Source organism: Rhamphochromis longiceps, linkage group LG19, assembly GCF_057381845.1.
Source record: "Rhamphochromis longiceps isolate RC_006_pf linkage group LG19, R_longiceps_female_GT1.1, whole genome shotgun sequence".
NCBI lineage: Eukaryota > Metazoa > Chordata > Actinopteri > Cichliformes > Cichlidae > Rhamphochromis > Rhamphochromis longiceps.
The window spans coordinates 27688261-27710304 of NC_140575.1; the positions used below are offsets into that span (position 1 = coordinate 27688261).

Consider the following 22044-nt stretch of genomic DNA (forward strand, 5'->3'; position numbering starts at 1 on the left):
CTAAGTACTTTACTGTTCCACAGAAACTTTACAGTACATAGGAGAAGCAGCGTACAGTGTGACACAGAGATGAAGACAACATACATTTCATGGCTTTTCTTTTTTGGCTCGATTGAATTCAGTCGCTCAGAGTTTGCTCCTTCCAAACAGTCACTCTGGTCCTTATCTGTGTAGAAGCTTTTCTTGCTCCAAGAAATAACAATGATGTCTCTCTCATATTAAATAGATTTCCCAAACTTCTTTTTTAGTTCGTCTTAGGTGTGGGAATTCTGGCACATCGCAATGTCTGGAAAGGTGGGGGTGGGGGGGTCTTTTGTAGGATGCATGCACAAGTCTTTATAATTGAAATACTGTAGGTATCTAAAGGTCTATGCACAGATATTTAATGTATTTTTAAAAAATCACATTTATCAACATGGTACATTTTTTGCACAGTAGTTCCACTCTGACTATTATCTATTGTTTTTGTTTTGCCTTTTTCGCTCCATTTTTTTTCACTGGATATGCCAGTTTTAATCCACGCTTGTCTTTTTTTCAGGAGCACCGTCTGAATTTGATGAGCTTTTGGAAAGCCTGCTTGAATTCGTCGTTGAAGACGGTGTAGATGACAGGGTTGATGAGGGAGTTCAGGTATCCCAGCCATGTAAAGATGTCAAACAGCACTGGATCAAACCAGCACTCTTTGCATATCGCCATGACAAGCGTGCCAACAAAGAAGGGAAGCCAACAGACAATGAACGCGCCCAGGATGATGCCCAGTGTCTTGGTTGCTTTCCTCTCCCGTGCTGCACACAGACGTTTCCTCTCCAGCACGTTGTCTGCCAGCTTGACTTTCACGCTGTTCATGAACAGAGGTGACCCTCCCCCTCCTCCTCCCACACCTCCCGCATTGCCAGAGTGTAGGTGTGCTTCGTGGTGGGAGGAGGAATTAAGAGAACAGAGAGAGGACCCTGCAGAGGTCTGGATTAGCTGCGCTGTGGTGAAACGCTTCCCAGACGACGACGGTGTCTTAAAAATGCGAGAGCGGGCTGCAACGTAAATCCGACCGTAGAGGATGATGAGAAGCACTGTGGGAACGTAGAAGGCGCCGAAGGTGGAGTATAGGGTGTAAGAGATCTGATCTGTATTCACCATACACTCTGTAAGCTCCTCATGGGCTTTGGCCTGCCGCCAGAAAAGTGGAGGCATGGAAATCGATATAGATATCACCCACACCACCCCAACCATGATCCCTGCACGGCGCATGGTGCGGCGCTTTGAGTACTCCAGCGCGTGCGTGATAGCCCAATAGCGATCCAGCGCAATTACACACAGGTGCAAGATGGAGGCGGTGCAGAATGTGATATCAGATGACAGCCAGATGTCACAAACAATCTGCCCCAGCGACCAGGTCTTGCTGACAGTGTACACAATGCTAATTGGCATGACTAAAATGGAAACCAACAGGTCTGTGACGGCGAGGGAGCCAATTAGGAAGTTGGCAGGTGTGTGGAGCTTCCTGGTCAGAAAGATGGTGGCGATGACAAAGGCATTTGAAAGGACAGTAGCCAAGGTGACAATGGCTAACAGAGCAGACAGAGAGACCTGGAAACCGAGGAGTGTGGCCTCGCTCCAGGGTGGTGCTGTAGTGGTGTTAGGAATCTCTGTGAAGTTTCTAATGAAGTAGTCCAGTGAGCTGTTGTCCAGCTCCATCGCGCCTCCACTCTGTTAAACCTGCTTTGAATCCAGTCTCATATCTATAATCTACAACTGTACACGGATCAGTTCAGGTGTAACACTGAAAAAGGCCATGATGGTGTGGCACTGATGGTTTTGACCAGAAGTCCGTCTTTTAATGTTCTTTTTTTCTAACTTTTTTGAAACCGCATTTGTAAACGGATCTCTCCTTAATTCATCAACCCTTTTATTCAAAAGAATTATTTCATATTAACCGTTAGCAAACAACTCATTCCACAGTTTTGGTTTAGAACTAATGATACTGATGATTAGTTGGCATGAATCAGAGACGAATTTGACCATTTCTCCACTTCAGTATTGATTCGCTTAACTGGTGTAGCTGCAGGAGGGCAAAATCCTAATTTGTATTCATCTCCCGTCAGAAAGGCACGTCTTGTCTCTCTCGTTTCCCCACGCTCGTATCTCATCTCCAACTAGCAGCCAGCCAGCAACCACACCTTCAGACCAAGCTTTTCCTATCTATCAAATGCTTTAATGGGCTCCTCCTTTTCAATAAAGCAAACCAGGGAACTGTGCGTAGGAAGATGATGACAACAGATACAAAGGTTTGCTTGCTCTCTCTCTCTCTCCCTTATCTTTTCTGAAGTCCACAAGAAAGCTTAGTCAGGTTCTGACTGTAACTTGGCTTTGCTCCCTATTTCTAATGATGTTGGGAAGCCAAAGCACTACAGTTACAGGATCAGCATCAAACCAAGGAAAAACTTATAAATGTAGCTCATGGGTAATTCTTCAACATCCATATCTCTCTTCTCACAGCATCGCCTGTCAGACAGATGTTCACTTGTAGAGTCCGTAAAGATTGCGAGGTTTTGTCAGATTTTCATCCAGCTTCTTCCGAGGCATTTTCTTCCTAGGTGAGACAAATGAGAGAAAAATGATTAGAAATGTTGTATTTTGCAGTGCATCATCCTGTGCACCATATTATTTATATGAACAGAGACATACACAGACAAACCACCTGGAATCACCGCATGTGAATAAACTGCAAACTCAACTGTGATTTCTGAAAGGAGTATCGTGACTTGATCCATGGATTAACACCCACACTCCTGTTGTGTAGTTGTAAGACTAAATTGTCAACAACTACATAAAAACGATATTCTCTCTCCAATAATTGCAGCACAAATGAATATTTCATGGAAAAAATGAAAAAAGTTTCTTCAAAAGTCAATACTTTTTAAAGTATTTACTTTTTTATTCACATTACTCTGAAGGGAGATGGGAAATTGGAGTGTAGCGGTACAAAGGGAAATATTTCTTCCAGGCAACAGTAACAGAACATTATCACACGATGGAAGCTGACTCAATTTCAAATACAACAAAAGAGATAGGAACTGAAATGTGGAAAAGTGGCGTTATGTCCCAGAAGGAACGAAAACTTCAAATGTCTGCTAATCACAACCCTCCAGCTTTCCATCCATGTATCACGTTTGCTTTCATTTATTATTGAAGAGCAACAGCATGATTTACTTACCACTTATAGCGTATGTGGCAAATTGTCATGTAAATCTTTATTCTTGTCAGGTACTGTGAAAAAGCCACATTGTAAAATCTCAGCTGAGTTTTGTGTGGGAAGTGGGTTTTATTCATTTAAACATGAAATGATTAGGGAGAGGAGTTACTAGCAGAACAAAGTCTACAAAGTTGTTAATTATTTTTAGGGATTTTGTTGATTTCATTTTTCACACATCAACCAGCTTTGAAGTGATTTCGAAGCGTTAAGGAATGTGGTGGCTGGAAAACAAACAACTGCGTTTGCCACGCTAATTACAAATGTTTGCCTTTTCACATTTAACACATCCTTCAGCTTGCACATTATTGCTGTTAAGACCGATTTCCAAGTGTATGTTTGTTCCTGATACAACTCCACAAATCACCTCCATTAAGTGAAGTGTTGATTGGCAGCTGGGCTCTTGAGAGGGATTATTGTGCTTGGGCTGTGACAATAAATTGGCATATTAAGTAGCAAAGGAAACATTCTTGGTGTCTCGGTGCCAGTCTCACCAGTCTTGATGCATTCATTTGCAAACTCTCAAGCGGCCATGACCATTTTTATAATTCATCCTCAGTACAATTTATAAAGGTTTGTTTTTGCAGTATTTGCTCTCATATGTGCTGTTTTCTTAAGAACCATCAGGTAAAACAAAAACTGTTCACTCATTAAATTAGATGAACACGAATTTCAGGACAATCAAACCAGTTGTTATTGAGACATTTAGCTAAAAACAACCATCATCTGAGGACCACGAATGACCAAATTTATTGGCAGTACATCTAATATTTATTAAGGTGTTCCAAACAAGACTAGAATGGTGTATCTAACAACCAGCGCTGACTTCCACAGAGCTCCACAGGCAGCATGACTCAAAGTGAATCATATCCAAACACTGAGACAATAAAGGTCAGCTGACTCTAATCTGAAGTTCCTGTGTTGTGTCTTTCTACCTCTGATGGGAAAATAGGAAAATACATTACTAATCAGTTTCTCTTTCCTGTAACTGATGGTGTCTCTTTAACAACATTTCAACGAATGCCGCAGCACAACAGTAAATGTGTCACAGTTAGCTATGTGGAATGGCGTACTTGCGGATTTACTACTGTAGCTGGTTAGACCCCTATGAAAAAATAAAAAAAGTTCAAACAACCTAAAACATCTAAACAACACAAGAAACAACAATCAAGGTGCTGTGTATTGTATGATAAAGACAATATTAGAAAGAAAAACCCCAACAATCACACAATCCCCTACAGCAAACACTTGGCAACAGTGGAAAGGAAAAACTCCCATTAAACAGGAAGAAAACTCTGAAGCAAGCTCAGGGAGGGGGATCCATCTGTAGTGATTGGTTGGGGATGAGGACTACTATTTTGATGGCAAATAACCATCAGCTGGCAGCCTTGTCTCAGCATCTAATCGTAGTATAGTTCGGTAACAGTTCCAAAATGAAAGTTGATTCAACATCATGGATATTCTCTTAGCGTTGATGTGAGGCGACATAGCCGTGATGCCTTCTTAGCAACAGTAAGTTTAATAAATGAATTGTTTTCTACTGTATATTTACTGTACAAAACCATAGATATATTAATGTATTAAAAGTTTTGTTTTAAAAAATAAAAATAATACTAGTCAGAGTACGTGGAAAAGATGTGTGAACATGTTAACAACTGTTAATAACCATGTACTAACCACATTAGTTGCCACTGTTTTTCTTTTTTAAATTAAAGACAAAGACATCTCATCCCTTCCTTATAGTGACTTAACCTTCTATATTTTTCTGCTGTGACCGCTATTAAACGTGGAGACAGCTTTGATATTCATTGGTCTGTGGTTCATTTTTTGTCATTATAAGTGTCCTATGGACTGCTTAGCAAGTATAAGAGTTTTAATTCATCCATTCATTGATCAAACCCTTTAGCCCGTTTCAGGGCCCGGGTAGTCATCAGTCTCCTTGCCTGTAGTTACTTCATTCATCTCCTCCTGTGGGATCCTCCTTTCACTCCAAGGCAGCTAGTGTAAACTGAGATAATTTATTTAAAGTTCCCTCACATCATACAATACAAATTCTTCGTGCTTGCTTTGTTTTGCTCCAAACCTGGACCATGACATTCGAATAGCTGAGAGGTCAGTCGACTACTGGCTTTCCTCCATCAAAGACGTGTACACTTAAACAGCCAAGAAAAGGGCACAGAGTACTCACTGTACATACAAGCTTATTACTAAAACTGAGTCAGACACACAAGGAATGGTAACCAAGCCCTGCTAATCTTCACTGCAGCTTCATTTAAAATAATCCTTATTAAAAGGTACTGTGAAGGTAAGTACTTGCTGGTTTTGAACATTTTTGCCTTTCGTTTTTTAACCCCAGGGTGAGCGTTGCTACAAGCATAAGCCAGCTGCTTAATAATTAGAAAACTAAAATAATAATTTTTACAAAAGCCTTGGCTATAAATCCAAGTGGGTTACATCAAATTTTTGTTTTGTTTTTTAGGTCTGATTCATGCATGATCCACAACTAAGCAGCCACTGTTAAAACCGTCATACTGAGTCGTTAGGATGGCTCCTTCTGGCTTTACTGCATATGCATTCTGCCTATCATCATCACTCAGTGTCCACACAGCAGCGTAAACAGTAACACGGTGAAGAAGAACAACAACAGTGACCATGGTTAACACAGAGACAGGAGTGGAGATTCATTCCCAGATGTGCATACAAACACAGCGCTGTCATCCTTGTGTATGAGAGTAGCTCAAGATATTGTTATTCATAGTACACATAAAATATCACCAAAAAAAACACGATGTGCACATGTGTCAGAGGTGCTGAGTGAAACATCACACAGCTCACACAGCATGACTACTTTGGAGTCATCCCAGTGCTTCATTGCATCAGCACAGAAGTGACTGATTCGTGCGGAGAGTGTCTGGTAATGACGCTTACTCCTAGTGTTGTAATACTGAATGCACCACAGAGTGAGGCTGCAATAAGACTGTTGTGGACAACGCTGAATTATTCATTCACTTATCCCTGATGCAAGCTGCTATACTCTAATATGTTTCTAGTGAATGTCACCCCCACACCTACACACTCACAAACACATGTGCTAGTAGCATGTATGATAGATGATTAAACAGCTTATCTGTTTACACATCAGACAAGTGAAGGACAAAGCTTATCTCCTAAGGGCCTGGTTTCCAGCACAATGACTTAATGAGATTCATAATGAATGGATAAGAGGGGAAGATTTTCAATCAAGACCAGACCTTGCCTAAAATTAGCTCTATACTGTTTGTGTGAAAGCGATTATGTCTACATCTGGCTTTGAAATTGAAGGTCTAATGCAGTAAGGCCTGATGCTAAGCTGAAATGTGCATTTATCATCCTTTAAAAAACTTAGTGGGAACAACATCTCAAGATTGCAATAATAAAAAGCAAAAAAAAAAGTTAAAATTACTCATGTGGGTGTGACAAAAAGCAGAACTGAAGCACCCACAATACCGCATCTCTGCCCAGTTGGAGCCATTGCTCCACATGCCATTCACAAATCAGAAATTTATTAATTTCAGGCTTGAGTTAAGTCCAAGCAGATGCTGCAGCATGTGAGGCAGGCTGGTTGTTGGTCTGGGTGAAAGGGTAATACCCTCCAAATGCAGCAGGCCTGCATATGACGTATGGCCCAGTGTAGATAGACAAATTGATTTAACCAAGAGGCAGAGCCATTGCTACCTTTGCTGTCAGCTAATGTCTAGTGTTTACTCAAGCATGCACTAAATGGTAGGTGAGCATGGATGTGCTATGTGCCTGAATGTGTGGTGGGCTTATGAGGGTTATGTCTTTCTCAATTTATGCCAACAGAGAAAGACATCTGGGAACCCAGTGATGGTGTAAAATGATACATTCTGAGACAGCATCTGCAGTATCTGTAGAGGTGCATCGCACATGAACTCTAGACAATGACCAAATTTGTACTTGTGTCTCTTTCGTCCTGCCTCCCTCTCTTAGCCCAGCAGATGATTGTCCCTCCTTTACCCTGAGGTTTCTTCCAGTCAAAAGGAAGTTTTTCCTGCCTACTGATACCAAGTGATTGCTCATAGAGGGTGGTCAGATTGTTCGGGTTTCTTTCTACTACTTGTCTTTACCTTACAATATAAAACACCTTGAGGTGAGTGTTGTGATTTGTTGCTATATAAATAAAACTGAATTGAATTGAACTGAACTTGTCCGAGCACATAGCTGGAAATAGTCAACCCAATGTCACCGCAAAGCATGTAACAGACCAGGTCCACCATTTCAATTTCAAGCTTTGCCTCTCCAAGTCGTGAAAAGGACAGGCATGCAGACGTATATGTACCAGCAGGGGCAGATGATATATTTAAGGCCAAGAAGTCGCTAGTGACAAAGAAGGGTATGAAGTCCATTCTAGGATCCATCAATGCAAGAATCTATTAAGATAGGTGGCTAATATGTATTTACACGCAAATGTGTTAGTAATGTCTGTTTAGATGCTTTCCCATGATTACTTTCATTTGGCTTGTCTGTTACATGTCTGCTGTGATACTGGGTTGAAAGAGACCTTTATTTGGGTTTAAGGAACAGGTTGGATCGTGCAGTGGGTAGAAGATTTGCTGTCCACTCTATTGTTGTGAATCCTCTGGACTTGCTCGTACTACATTAGACGAGAGACCAGAGCTTAAAGACCATTTACTATCAGTTCTGGCGTAGGTGGACATTTGGTTTCACAGATGCAGCGGTAAAGTTTATTGCTGCAGGACATGCATGGAAACTGTCCAGCAACCACAGTTATTCCCAGACCATTCAGATGAGAGATTGCCTAATTTGATTACAAATGTTGATATAATCACACCAGCTACTATGACCTGAAAACAGTAAGCATGGCTAAGCTACTGCTGCTGGCATGAGTAAAACCAAAAGTAACTTTGATTTTTGCATCACAAATACACATTAAATCAGTATAACATTTCTTAAATAAGAAACCTTCTCAAGGGTAGAAATCATCTTACAGTGGGATTGCACCAGCCACAAATCCTGTCACAATGTTGACGATCTGACCCATGAGTAGTCGCTGAGTGTTGCTACATTACTGTATCAGTACTCAGTACTAATAGATCCAGTGTTGGTCAAGTTACTTGAAAAAAGTAATCAGTAACTAATTACTGATTACTTCCCCAAAAAAGTAATCCAGTTACTTTACTGATTACTTATTTTCAAAAGTAATTAATTACTTAGTTACTTAGTTACTTTTTTAAAAACACGATTTACAACCTGAATAGGTGATAAAGTGATAGATCTTTCAGCCCAATTCTACTTTTTCTACATAATCCATCATACAAAATGTAATCAGATGGAAAAGTCTCTTTTTTAACTTGTTTTATTAGTTTTAATCTTTTAACTTTATGCATCAAGTAAAAATTAAACTATAAGCAACATTCTCTGACTTGAATAAATTAGTTTAACATTTAAACCTATTTTCTACACATTCCAGCACATAAAATAAAATATTTTTTGTGTTTACACTCAGTCTTTCAAATAGATGCAAGTAAAACACAGCAGAAAATAAATAAAGTCAAAGACTCAGCGGTCCTGTTGCTCTATTTTCACCTGTAAAGCAGGAGTGCGGTAGGCGGAGGTTTACCCTGGTGCAGGTGTGCCGCAGTCAATGGAAGAATCCGCGAGTTTCTCTGTGAGTTTCCCATTACGTCGTAGCTACTCGGTGCTTGCTCGGAAGTTTAGGGTTTTTTTCGCTGTAAAAAGAAGTTTTCTTCCCACGCACAATGGACGCTAATGTTTTTGTCACTTTTTATGGAATCAAACTCAAAGTAAGGTTAGTACTTCCACGCTTTAAACGCTGCACGCTCATACTCTCTCCCACAATCGATATGTGATCCACTGTTGATCTGCACACAGCTGTTGTCACGAACGTCGCACTCGCTTACGTCACTGTCGTGAGACATTCTCGCAAAAAATCACGGTTTTAGTAATGCAGTAACGCAGCGTTCCTACGGGAAAGTAACGGTAATCTAATTACCATTTTTGCAATAGTAATCCCTTACTTTACTCGTTACTTGAAAAAAGTAATCAGATTACAGTAACGCGTTACAAGTAACGCGTTACTGCCCATCTCTGAATAGATCAGACAACGCCATTCTGATCTCAGTTAAATTTATTAAGTTCCTGGCACAATGACACGAACACAAAAACACACAGACCTAGAAGGTGTACACATAACAGCTATGCACTTGTTGTTAAAGATTTCATAATTTAGCATCAGTCAGTGTTTTCTTGTGCACAATAATGAAAGTCAAAAATGAATAAATGCATGAATTAAGAACTTCCCTGATTAATTTAAATACAAGAAATATACATTTTATGTTCCTCGATTTCACTCCTCAAACCTACGTGCCTGGCTTCAAACAATAATCATTGTTCATTTGATCTGATTAGGTGAACTGCCTTTTAACTGTGTTCTAGCCAAGCGTGTGCTGCCAATGCATTTGGATGCTGTTTCCTATCATTATAGTCAGCACACAGGCAAAAATTGTTTATGCATATCCAGTGATCTCCTATATGAGCCACCTCTTTGCAACAGGTGTAAGGAAAAACTGTCTTTTAGCAGCTTAGTGCAGAACAGTAACAGAGTTATAGATCAGTGGGACACGATATATATATATATATATATATATATATATATATATATATATATATATATATATATATATATATATATATATGTGTGTGTGTGTTTAGAGAGAGAGAGAGAGAGAGAGAGAGAGAGAGAGAGAGAGAGAGAGAGAGAGAGAGAGATTAAAAAAAACATAACCCACACAGTTCACTCCAAGGACCACACAGTCCTTGGAGTGAACTGGCACTAGAGGACACTGAAGGAGCTTCATGTTGATTTGTGGTGCCAGACAATGACTAGAAAGTGTGGAAAGAAGAGGAGGTTAACCCGCGGTATGGTGATAGTTTTCTGTGTCTACTTCAGGACATATTACAGTAGCTGAGAAGGAAAGTGACAGATGGTAGAAAATTCATTCCTATAAATTAAAGGCATCCAAATGGTTAGTTTTAACAGGCTGCATAGCAGCTTCATAAAACTGGTTTAAAAAAGAAAATTCTGACTTTTGTACTCTCCTCATTTCTGCACAAAATAAACTTTATCAACACGCAGACAGTCTTCGCACCAGTAATACAATGTACGTGACCCTTTGAAAGTGGAACAGGACGAGTGTAAATCTGGGACAGCTTAGATGCCCTTCATTGAAAGCTGGCCCAAAAAAATAACACGGTGCAGAGATTATCAGAATGCAAATGTTATAGGATGCTGTAGGAGGAACACTGAGACTGAGAAAACTTTTGGTATATTCGAATTTTGTGAAGTGCACTGGTAGTACCTGTGCCTGGCTATAAAGACAAGCTAATGTCCTGTGAATATAAATAATTTACTATAGTTTAATGTATACTCCAGCCTTGCTAGTACCAGGGTGGATCCCCTTTTGCTTTCAGAACTAACTGAATTTGTGGCACTGATTCAGTAGGGTGTCAGAAACATTCCTCAGAGAGTGTGGTATATATTTCCATGGTAGTGTCACACACTTGGTTTGTCGATTGCACATCAATGACATAACACTGATATAAAGCAGGATGGCTCGATGCTTTCATGTTGTTTATACCAAAGTTTGATCCTACCCTGTGAATGATGCAGCAGAGGCTGAAACTCGCCAGATCAGGCAACACTTTTCCAATCTTCAATCAATTTCCCAATTTTGGTCAGCCCAAGTAAATTATAGTCTCAGTTTCCTGTCCTTAGCTCACAGACCACACAGTGTAATCTTCTAAATACTTTGTAAAAATTATTATTTGAGCTACTGTTGCCTTTCTATCAGCTCAAAGCAGTCTGGCCACAACAATGAGGCATAATATTAGGATCACCAGCCTAATAATGTGTTGGTCCCCCTTTTGCTGCCAAAACAGGCCTGACCCATGGGCTCCACTCAACCCCCGAAGGTATGCTGTCGTATTCGGCAGAAAGATGTTAGGAACAGATCCTTTAAGTCTTGTAAGTTGGGGAGTGGAGCCCCCATAGTCCACAGACTTGCTTGTTCAGCACATCCCATAGACGCTCAATTGGAATGAGATCTGGGGAATTTTGAGGTCAAGTCAACACCTCAAGTACATTATTGTCCTCTTCAAACCATTCTTGAACCATTTTTGCTTTGTGGCAGGCCTCATTATCCTGCTAAAAGAGGCTATCAGAGAATAATGTTTCCATGAAAGGGTGCACTTGGTCTGCAACAATGCTTAGAAAGGTTGCACGTGTCACAGTAACATCCACATGGATGGCAGGATCCAAGGCTTCCCAGCGGAATATTGCCCAAAGTTTCACAATGCCTTTGCACGCTTGTCTTTCTCCCACAGTGCATCCTGGTGCCAAGACTTCCCCAGGTAAGCCACACACACACACACACACACACACACACACACACACACACACACACACACACACACACACACACACACACACATCCACATGTTGTAAAACATGCTTCATGAGATCAGGCCACCTTCTTCCATTGCTCCATGGTCCAGTTCTGATGCTCACATGTCCATTGTTGGTGGTTTTGGTAGTGGACAGATGGGACCCTGACTGGTCTGCAGCAATGCAGCCTTATACACAACAAACTGCAATACTCTGTGCATTCTGACATCGTTCTATCAGAACCAGCAGTAACTTTTTGGGCAATTTGAACTACAAAAGCTTGTATCTTGGATCAGTAAGCCTTGGCCACCCATGACCCTGTCACTGGTTCCTCACCATTCCTCTTTTGGACCACTTTTGATAAGTACTGACTAATGCAGACCAGGAACACACCACAAGAGCTATAGTTTTGGAGAAGCTCTGACCCAGTCATCCAACCATCATAATTTGGCCCTTGTCAAAAGGATAAAATGTTCACTTGCTCCCTAATGTATCCCACCCACTAACAGGTGCCAGGATGAAGAGATAATCAGTGTTATTCACTTTGCCTGTTACCTTGGGCATAAAAAAAAATGAAATAAATAAAATTGTCTAGATAATTGTAACAACAGTATAATTTGCAGTGTGTGTGTGTGTGTGTGTGTGTGTGTGTGTGTGTGTGTGTGTGTGTGTGTGTGTGTGTGTGTGTGTGTGTTACAGACACACACAGAGAGTGCAAGAGGAAGTACTAAAGCTGGATTTCATATCACCTGACGGTGACAAACAGGAGTGCTTTTATCTTTATCTTTTGTGTTAGACTGTGTATATGAGTCATAAAAGTAAAGAGGTAGTGATTCACCAGAGGTTAGGATCAACGATCCATCCAGGAGACAACAGCGGATGTTTGATACTGAAGAGGACAACATGAAAGCCTATAGTAGGTTTAGTCTTCCTATAGTGACAAAAAATGGATGAGGCAAAAAAAGCAAAGAGAGCCAAAGATAGACCATAACTCCAAATACTAAAGTATAACCTAATACTATGGGAAACATGACAGAGAATACAAATAGTAATGTACAGTACTTAGCAAGGGAAACAATGTTTACATTACACCTAATGTCAAAAAAAAAGATTTATTTTCGTGTTACTTTATGTGACTACTGATTTACTGAATTCAGACTTTGTGATGCTGCTTTGTTACAGACGTATTCATCCAAAAGCTGCAATCCCTTTCATTCTTATTACACTATAGCTTGTCATTTTGTTTACTCTTCATTGTTTTTTAAGCCTCTCAACACATGCCTATAATGTACATAAAGTTTTTTTAATGGTCAAGTTGTGGTGTGTTTAAAAATAGCAGAAAAATAAACTTTTTGACAGCAAAACAATGGTTTCGGAGTGCACCTAAAAAGGAGCGGTAACGGTTAGTTGGTGAGTAAACCCAGACAGCTGTAGCTCTCACAGAGATGGCATATCGAAAGCAAAAGAGTCAAGACCAGAAAATATTTGAAATCAAGTGCCTGGAAAGAGAGCCAGGAAAACAGACTGAAAACAGACATAAACTTTGGGTGACTGAGGTTAGAAATCATCATGAAAAAAAAAAAAAAACTTGAACAACATTGCAAGGCCTGAAACAACGTGGTGGGTTGTCTCCGCTGCTGGAGAAATGATGTGGAAAACGATAAACAGAAAAAGAGGACAGACTGATAGAGGCGTGTCATTTCCTGAGTGAAAAAAATCTCACACTGATTGCGTTCCCTTTCAAATAATCTCGCCTGTAAATCCAGCAGGATTACCAGTGATACAGCATTAATGTTCTGGGTTGCTTTAATTCCAGTGTAAAGCGAAAACCCAGCAGCATGAAAACTAACAAGAGGATTTAATGAAAGAAGCGACCCGTACCATGAAATGAAGACTGACTTAGAATAACTTCTATCTGTAGAAATGAAAATAGATTTTTTCAGCATAGTTTAACAAACTGCACTGTTACTTCTAACTTCCATTTGGCTGTTTTCATGTTTTGACACTTGAGGAACTGAAATAGAAAGCTAACACGGCACGTAAACTCAAAACAAGACTCATATTGGATCCTGGAGTTGATAAATCAAAGTAGTAAGGAAGAATATCTGAATAAATGTGGACACGTGTCTGTTAGGTCAGCCAATATGTGAAAAAGAAAGTTTTCACAGCTCTCTGTGCAGTAATTGGAAACACTAAGTGCACCACTCGTGCTTCGGAATTAGGAATTAAGAGGTTAAGTAGTAGCATTGTGCTGCTAGTAACATGCACTGTATTTTTTAATCATCAGCAAGTGTGACCACCTCTCTAAAGGCACAAGTTTTTTGCAGCTTGGTAGTTTGGACCATTCAGGTTTGTGCCACAATCTTCACAGGAGTGGATATCAAAGCAAATTTATCCAAAGGTCAGACTGTGTAATACTCAGAGAAACTAAAACAAAACAAATGTTACGTTTGAGACTCTACAGGCCCCAGTTAGTATGTTAAATGTTAAAGGTCATGACGGCACAATTGGAAAGACACTAAAAAAGCATGGCTTGTTTCCAAACGAAAGCCTCGCCTCTCTAAAAAGAACATGGCAGTATGGACAGGTTAGACTAAAGTGGAGATGTTTGGTCATAATATACTGCACCATGTTTAGCAAAAAATAAACACACCTTATACCGTATAATGATTCTCAAGCACGGCGGCGGAGGGGTGATGATTTGGGCTTGTTTTGCAGCCACAGGACCCAGATTCTTTGCAGTGCCTAAATCAAAAAAGAACTCATCTGTACAGCAAAATATTCTAGAGTCAAATATGAGGAAATCTGTCCAACAGCTAAAGCTTAGCCAAAACTGGGTCACACAACAGGACAATGCCATGCACAAACAAAACAATTAAGGTGCTACAATGTTCGAGTTAAAGTTCAGAGTTCAGGATAATTACGATGCTGTGATGGGATCTCAAGAGAGTGTGCATAATTGAATGACTGCAAACCTCAATGAACTGAAGCAATTTCAAAAGACTGAGAAAGTCATACAGAAAAAGTTATTGGTGCTAAAGGTGGTTCTGCAAGCTACTGATTAATGAGATGTACTTAGCTTATGACAGGACTGTATAGAGTCCTATGAAAACGTTTTTTTTTCTCACAAAATATTTGGGTGAGCGGTCCTGATATATTCGAATATCGAAAACTGCATATTTTCATAAATGACATCCTCAACGGACCACTGTCTTCTGGACTGCTGACAGCGTGTTCACAACTGTTTTCATTATAGGCCATCAGCAGTCCATTTCAGCCTGAAACTGTCTGAGTGCAGTTCATTCAACCTTTTGCTGCACGCTGCGATCAGTGACTTGTTCACTTCTTCTGGACTTAATGAGCGGAAGCACGAACAGAAGTGTAATGTATGTAACCTTCATTGTGTGACCGCCATTTTTGTTTAACTAAACTCAGTATAAGAATGTGAAGCTGTTTCGGTGCTCATGCAATAACATGCAACACTAGCTCTGCACTTCAGCCTCGCTTTTTTTTAAACTATTACTGCAGTAGTATTAATAAAGGTATTATAAGAGTAAGGGTCTTTTAATGATGGCATAAGAGTCCTAGGACCTTGTTTTTTTCCAAGAGTTCTTACAATTCAAGGTTTCTAATAAGGTCTTAAATAATCAGGCCCCATCTTAATGACCTTGTAGTACCATATCACCCTATTAGAGCACTTCGCTCTCACTCTGCAGGCCTACTTGTTGTTCCTAGAGTATTTAAAAGAAGAATGGGAGGGAGAGCCTTCAGTTTTCAGGCCCCTCTTCTGTGGAACCAGCTTCCAGTTTGGATTCGGGAGACAGACACTATCTCTACTTTCAAGATTAGGCTTAAAACTTTCCTCTTTGCTAAAGCATACAGTTAGGGCTGGACCAGGTGACCCTGAATCCTCCCTTAGTTATGCTGCAATAGACGTAGGCTGCCGGGGATTCCCATGATGCATTGAGTTTTTCCTTTCCAGTCACCTTTCTCACTCACTATGTGTTAATAGACCTCTCTGCATTGAATCATATCTGTTATTAACCTCTGTCTCTCTTCCACAGCATGTCTTTTATCCTGTCTTCCTTCTCTCACCCCAACCGGTTGCAGCAGATGGCCCCGCCCCTCCCTGAGTCTGGTTCTGCCGGAGGTTTCTTCCTGTTAAAAGGGAGTTTTTCCTTCCCACTGTCGCCAAAGTGCTTGCTCATAGGGGGTCATATGATTGTTGGGTTTTTCTCTGTATCTATGAAGCGCCTTGAGGCGACTTTTGTTGTGATTTGGCGCTATATAAATAAAATTGAATTGAATTAATACTATATACCTTCCTGGCAAATCACAGAACTCAAATATGAAATGATTCAATTCTACTCTTTAGCTTGAATGGCGACTGTGAGCTGGCACGTTTTATCTAACAAAGTCTGCTCATTTTTCTTCTTAGAGATCAACACCTGATTTTGACTTGTGGGTCTGTTTCTTTAAACTTTTCACAGCTTTTAAAAACATAGTCTGTAGTTAAAATACTGCAGCAGCTAACTCACCACCTTACATTGTTGTCTTATTTACTGCAAAACAATCAGACAATGTGATCTCTCAAACCAATCAGTTGCTTTGCTAAATCAGTCAGTTTGTCTGAGTAATTTTTTCCATCAGATAAAAATGTTTCCTATAACACCTCTATGACACTTAGATTACTGTGCTTACAACATGCTGACTCACTTTGCATATTTATGTATCTGATGACAGTTCCTACAGCTTTCCCAACTGATCTGTTCTCTGTTTTGTGTTACTAATAAAATATAATTAAACTAGTAGTTTAAAGAGCGTTCTACATAAATAAATAAATGAAGTCAGGTCCAGCAAATAAATGCTACCATTGTTTAAAAAGAATAACTCTGCAACATCAATGATATTTATTAGGGAGCTAAAAGGTCTTTGGGGTTTTCTTGATTTCCCTGAACAAAACTGTGTTTTTTGCCTTTAAACGCTGCAACAACCTTCAGCTGAGACCGACAAGATCAGGCTTACTCGCCCTGTGAATCCGTTTTTGGCACACTGGAGCTTCATGCAGGTTCATGCAGGTTCATGCAGGTTTTCTACATGTGCGTTTTGTTTTTTGTTCTTTTCTCATCTCACATCTCTTACGTCTTATCGCTCATGTTAAGATCGCATTGGTTTCTCAAAGGGACTTCTATATTTAGTCTATAGCATATTGTTGCCTTATTGTAGCCTACTTTAAATTTCTTCATTTCCTACCGTGTCGCTTAAAATAATCCTAAAGGGACGTAAACTGCGCCAGTGACCTTATCACACTTCGTCGTATCTTTTGTATATATTATTTTAGAATTCTCCGCTGAGCGGTTTAATTTTTATTGCGTACCCCCTTTTACTTGTGTCTTTGTGTTAGTTCTTTTTGTACTTAGAAACATAAACTTTACTAGATGTCTTTGAATCATCGGCTCTGCGCACTCAGATCCATGCGTATTGGTAACAAACAGTCACCGGTCTACCCAGAGGTTAAGAAAGAAAGAAAGAAAGAAAGAAAGAAAGAAAGAAAGAAAGAAAGAAAGAAAGAAAGAAAGACAACAAAACGTACCGTGGATGTTCTTCGTCTGTTGATATTCAGTCTTTCGTTTTTGGAGAAAAGAATAAAAGCTATCCCGGAATGTCTTTGGAGGCGTCCTTTATTTACGCACGTCCAGTACAAACAGTCGGAACTCAGACTGGTTATACTAAAAGTGCATCTGCTTCTGTAGATGTTGCTGCTGTGCGCGCTGAGGGTCCTTCAACTCTTATCTGAAAGGCAGATCCTTCGTGTGGGTATAAACACAGTTAAGGCGGTCGTGTGGTCAGCGTTCAAATCTGATATTTGACACTTTCTCACACTTTCAACGACTTCTTCACAGTCACTGGCAAAGCTGCTCTCTTTTTTTATTACCAGAGTTAAATCCCCACTATGTCTGAAAAGTGTGAAAACTGCTGTACCGGCGAACCTTCGTTGTATGCGCAAGGATGCAGATCGTTGTGGGGTGTCTCCAGTAATTATTAACCCTCCCGGTGGAAGACACGGGGACTTCCTGGATCTGATGCGAACGATTCTCCACCGGGAAGATTAGAGAAACGTCAACAAGTTGCATTCAAACCTGCGTTTTAAGAAGGTTTAGTTGAGACTGGCTGCATGGCTGCACTGAGAGCGAATTTACCCGCTGCAAGCACAGGCGCGTTTCCAAGTAATTCATTAGACGGTCCGCCCCGTTAGTGTTACAGCATTGGCTAGAGGTGCTCCAGACCGGGTGTAGGGTCCAAGACGGCATCACAGAGTAAACAATATTACTTTGGAGAAAATAAAGAGAAAATCCACATATGGGCTAAATTAAAGACTCACATTTCCACCAAGCTCTTTAATTAAGGACTAAAATTGTAAGAGCATTCTTATATGCTGGCATTCCAGTTGCATGTATTGCCTTAATCAAAATTGGATGATTTTTAAAGCTCTGTGCAAGACTGATGCAGCATGCGTTGGCCTCCCAATTTACAATAAAAATATAACCCTCACTGTAAGTTTGAATTCACTTTTTACATGCTTTGTCATATAACATCATATAAAATTATTTTGTACTGTACCTGAACAAAACTATTTTGCTACTAAACTTTGCTATTTACAAAAAACCCACCAAGTATATTTGAGGTTCATTTAAAATTGAAGAAAAGCACATTCTTGGGAGCCTTGGGTGTTCTTGAAAGAGTGATACACTTTGTTTAAATCATCTTGTGAAAATGCATATGCTTTCAGTTTGTTTCTTTCTAGATTAACTCAGAGGTGTCAAATCAAAGCTATTGCAATTTGTTGCTTCTTACTCTTTACATTCTTGTACCATACACACAAACTGGAAGATGGTCCAGCTTTACGAGCCCCTAAGATTTTTATCAGAACCAATAGTTGTCAAGCTCGAAGTATTCATAGCCTTGCTGCCTCTAGGTGAGTGCATGGTGTAGATTACGCTACAATCTAGTTGGGAGGACTGTGGCTTAAGTGGTAGAGCCTTGGGAAAGATATTGAACCCTGAGGTGACCTTAAGGCATCCATCGGAGTGTGAGTGTGTTTGCAAAAGTTAGAAAAGTAAATAAGAGCACTGCATGAATATGTGTGACTGGGGAGAGCACTTTGAGTGCTCAGCTGAGTAGAAAGGCATTATTTAGGTACCAGTCTATTTACTACTTACCTTCAAATGGAACTCAAAATTCATGATTGTTACATGGAAAACGATTCTCATTTTGGAAACACACCAGAATCAGAAGACTTTTTTTTCTCAAGTTTGCACAAAGTTGATCGCATTTAGAGGCACCACACCTGAGCAGTCAAAGGAGCTTGCAAAGAAAAGATTGCAAGCTCAAAAAGATTGACTACGATGACCTGGATGACTGAGAACCTTCACAGACACACCTGAGCACATAAAAGCTTATATTCTTGACAGTTTTTGTTTTTCTCAGCTCGTAGCTTTCTGTGTTTCTATCTTCTATGTTTGCATATAACATACAGTACCTTATTTCAGTAGAGCTAAATTCCCAATAAAGCTCATCTCATTGGCATATTTTCCTGTCTTGGTTGTCAGAAAATATCACCATTAACTACAAGATAACCTGTTCTGACTTACATGACAGATTTTCGCGTCGCTCCTTTGCACTGCTAAAACCCCAATTTTATTATTGCAACCTCTTCTGACAAAATCACGATAAAACAAAGGCTGTGATGTCAACGGCTGTATTTATATTGAAAATGATCAGTCGCTGAGGAAGATGGAAATGACAGGATGATTTATTTGTGCCTGATCAGCTGCGATGCAGTCAACTAAATGTGCTGTGCCTTTCCAATTGGTTACTTCTCTCTGTCATTCACCAAGCTCTTCCAGAAAGGAGTGTGGGCTGGAGCATCTCACTGGGAATGAAAACAGACACTGAGACAGTCTATTTGGAAGCATGCTAAAAGCAAGAGGTATATAAAAGAGACAGAATTGGCTTCTGCGTCTGAAAAGTGAAGCCAATACCTTAAACCTGTATTTTTTCTCATACACAGCCGGAGGTCCAATCCCCTGGTTTGAATTCAATGTGATTGCATACAAGTCTGTTAGAAGAACACTGATCTATTTTTGACTGGCTTTATTAGCACAGGAAGCAGTTTACCAATCATGCTATCATTAAAAGTGCTCATTTCATGTGTCACTGAATTTAACATGTTTATTTTGTAAATTATTTCTTGTAGAGTAAAACAGGACATAAAGGGAGTATAGTTGAGGGCATGCATAATTCACAAATCACTCTCACATCATCACTTGCTTACACTTTACACCACAAACAAATACTATATTACTATCATTTTAAAGGATGTTAAAAATCTGATGGTGAAAACTGGTACAAGCATGAGGTCTTATATATTTACGTATGGTACTGTTTTTGCTTTGTTTTCCACATGGGGCATCAACAGATTACCTGAGCAGCGTGTGATTTCTATCAAAATAAAACTTTAAACTGGTGTGGACAGCTGCAGCATGCAGTTCAGATACCCTCTTGAGCGTGGCTGTGCAGTGATGAGTTTGCAGAAACTTGGTTTACCAGTTTGCAGTGAACTTCCAAAAGTGGAGGTATGCTGAAAGCGTTATTCATCATATATCCACATCTCATCCATTTTTATATTGGCATTGCCAACTCCTGGGAACTTTAGTGGAATTCAGCACAGATGTCAGTAATGAGAAATAAGCAACTGCCATAAGGAAATTATTTGGACCTCGAGGGAAACTTGTGCTTGGATTGATTCAGAGACTGTAGAGAAAACGAGCAGCCAAAGAGGCCACATACATTAAGAGTAGGTTGCGTGACTTGGACTTTGACAGCTTAGCTGAAATTGAAGAGTGCCCCCAAGGAGCAATGCTAGGTGGTCACATTATTTTTAAACAAAGGTGTGATACAGGCTGCTATTGAGAATATAGTAAAAGTATCTGCCTGTTAGCAACTGGTTTCTCTTTAAATTTGCATCTTGCTTAAGCACGTCATGTTAGAGTTGTGGTTTCTTCTGACATCAAGGATTTAGCCTCAAAAGAATTACATGATAAATTGTAGGAACGACATAATTTTACATGAGCCAAACTAATTCACCCAAAGAACAGCCTTGTTAGTTCATTAAGTACTTTGAGTGCACTGCTGTTTCTCTCCCATCTTCTGTATGTTTTATCTTTAATTGAATCAATACCAGCTCTTTGAAAGCAAATTAGCAGACTCTTCATCTACATTAAATGTTAAGGAAGAAATGAAGCATATCACTTGAGCTTGTAGGCTCACATTTGTACATAAAGGATTTATGCGATGTTTTACACAGAACAAAAAGCTGCTCAGCTTTAAAACTGAATTTTAATTTTTACTTTGATTTTATCATCTCTCTGAAACACAGAGCAATGAAAACTGATGGTGTGTTTTGGTGTGAGTGGAATACTTCTCCATAACTGGAGAGTATTAGTGGCCTTAAACTGTTGTTATAGCAAAGATGAGGTACATAGTTGTTGGTGCAAAATCCTTGAGGCGCGACTTGGTTTTTTTATATTTTGCTAGGCAAATGGGTAACAGATGCAGTTACATATTGGACCATGTGCAACCAAACATGGAAAAACACTATATAAGGCAAATAAGAGAGCTTGAAAATCAATATTTGGTACCACCTGTATTCTTTAGAAAGGCCTGAACTCTCTTAGTCAAGCTTATTTTTAATTTCTTTAAGTAGCCTTCAGTAATACATCGTCAGACTTCCTGAAGGACAAAGCTCCTCTTTGGATGCTGGCTGCCTTTTATTCTGTTCTCTGTCTGGATAATCCCATACTGCAGTAATAATGTTGGGGAGCCGAAACCATGACCGATAGAGTCCCATTGTGTGTTTTTTCTATCGAGGTTTACGTTTAATTCAGTGACAGTGTGTTTGAGATCATTGCCATGCTGATATGTGAAGATGGGGCCAATCACATACTTTACAGGTGGCATTGCACAGTCACTTAAATCTGCCTGTACTTTTCTGTTTATAAAATTCAATTTTGAGAAGATCCCCAACACCTCAAGCTCAAATGCAGCCCCAAGAATGACAGAGCCTTCAGAGATGGCCTTTTCACCTTTCTCAAGAGCTCCTCTGTACAGTGTAAATGATTTGAAGCAAACATTTGTCACTTCATAAGATCTGTTGGTCCTTTTTTGTAGTACAGTTCTTAGATAATTTGGCATACCCCAGTCTTTTCTCCCTGTTCCTGCATGAAGAATGGCTTCTTTACACTGAGACCAT

General features: G+C 39.8%; 1 protein-coding gene across 1 annotated transcript; it reads right to left on the reverse strand.

The window, feature by feature from the left end:
- Nucleotides 1-17900, reverse strand: htr1d (5-hydroxytryptamine (serotonin) receptor 1D, G protein-coupled). The gene is made up of 2 exons (XM_085391148.1): nucleotides 17326-17900; nucleotides 1-2587 (listed from the first exon to the last, which is right to left on the reverse strand). Exon 2 carries the CDS (start codon nucleotides 1690-1692, stop codon nucleotides 535-537), a length of 1158 nt encoding a protein of 385 aa, XP_085247274.1. The 5' UTR covers nucleotides 1693-2587; nucleotides 17326-17900; the 3' UTR covers nucleotides 1-534.
- Nucleotides 17901-22044: the final 4144 nt, after the last annotated feature.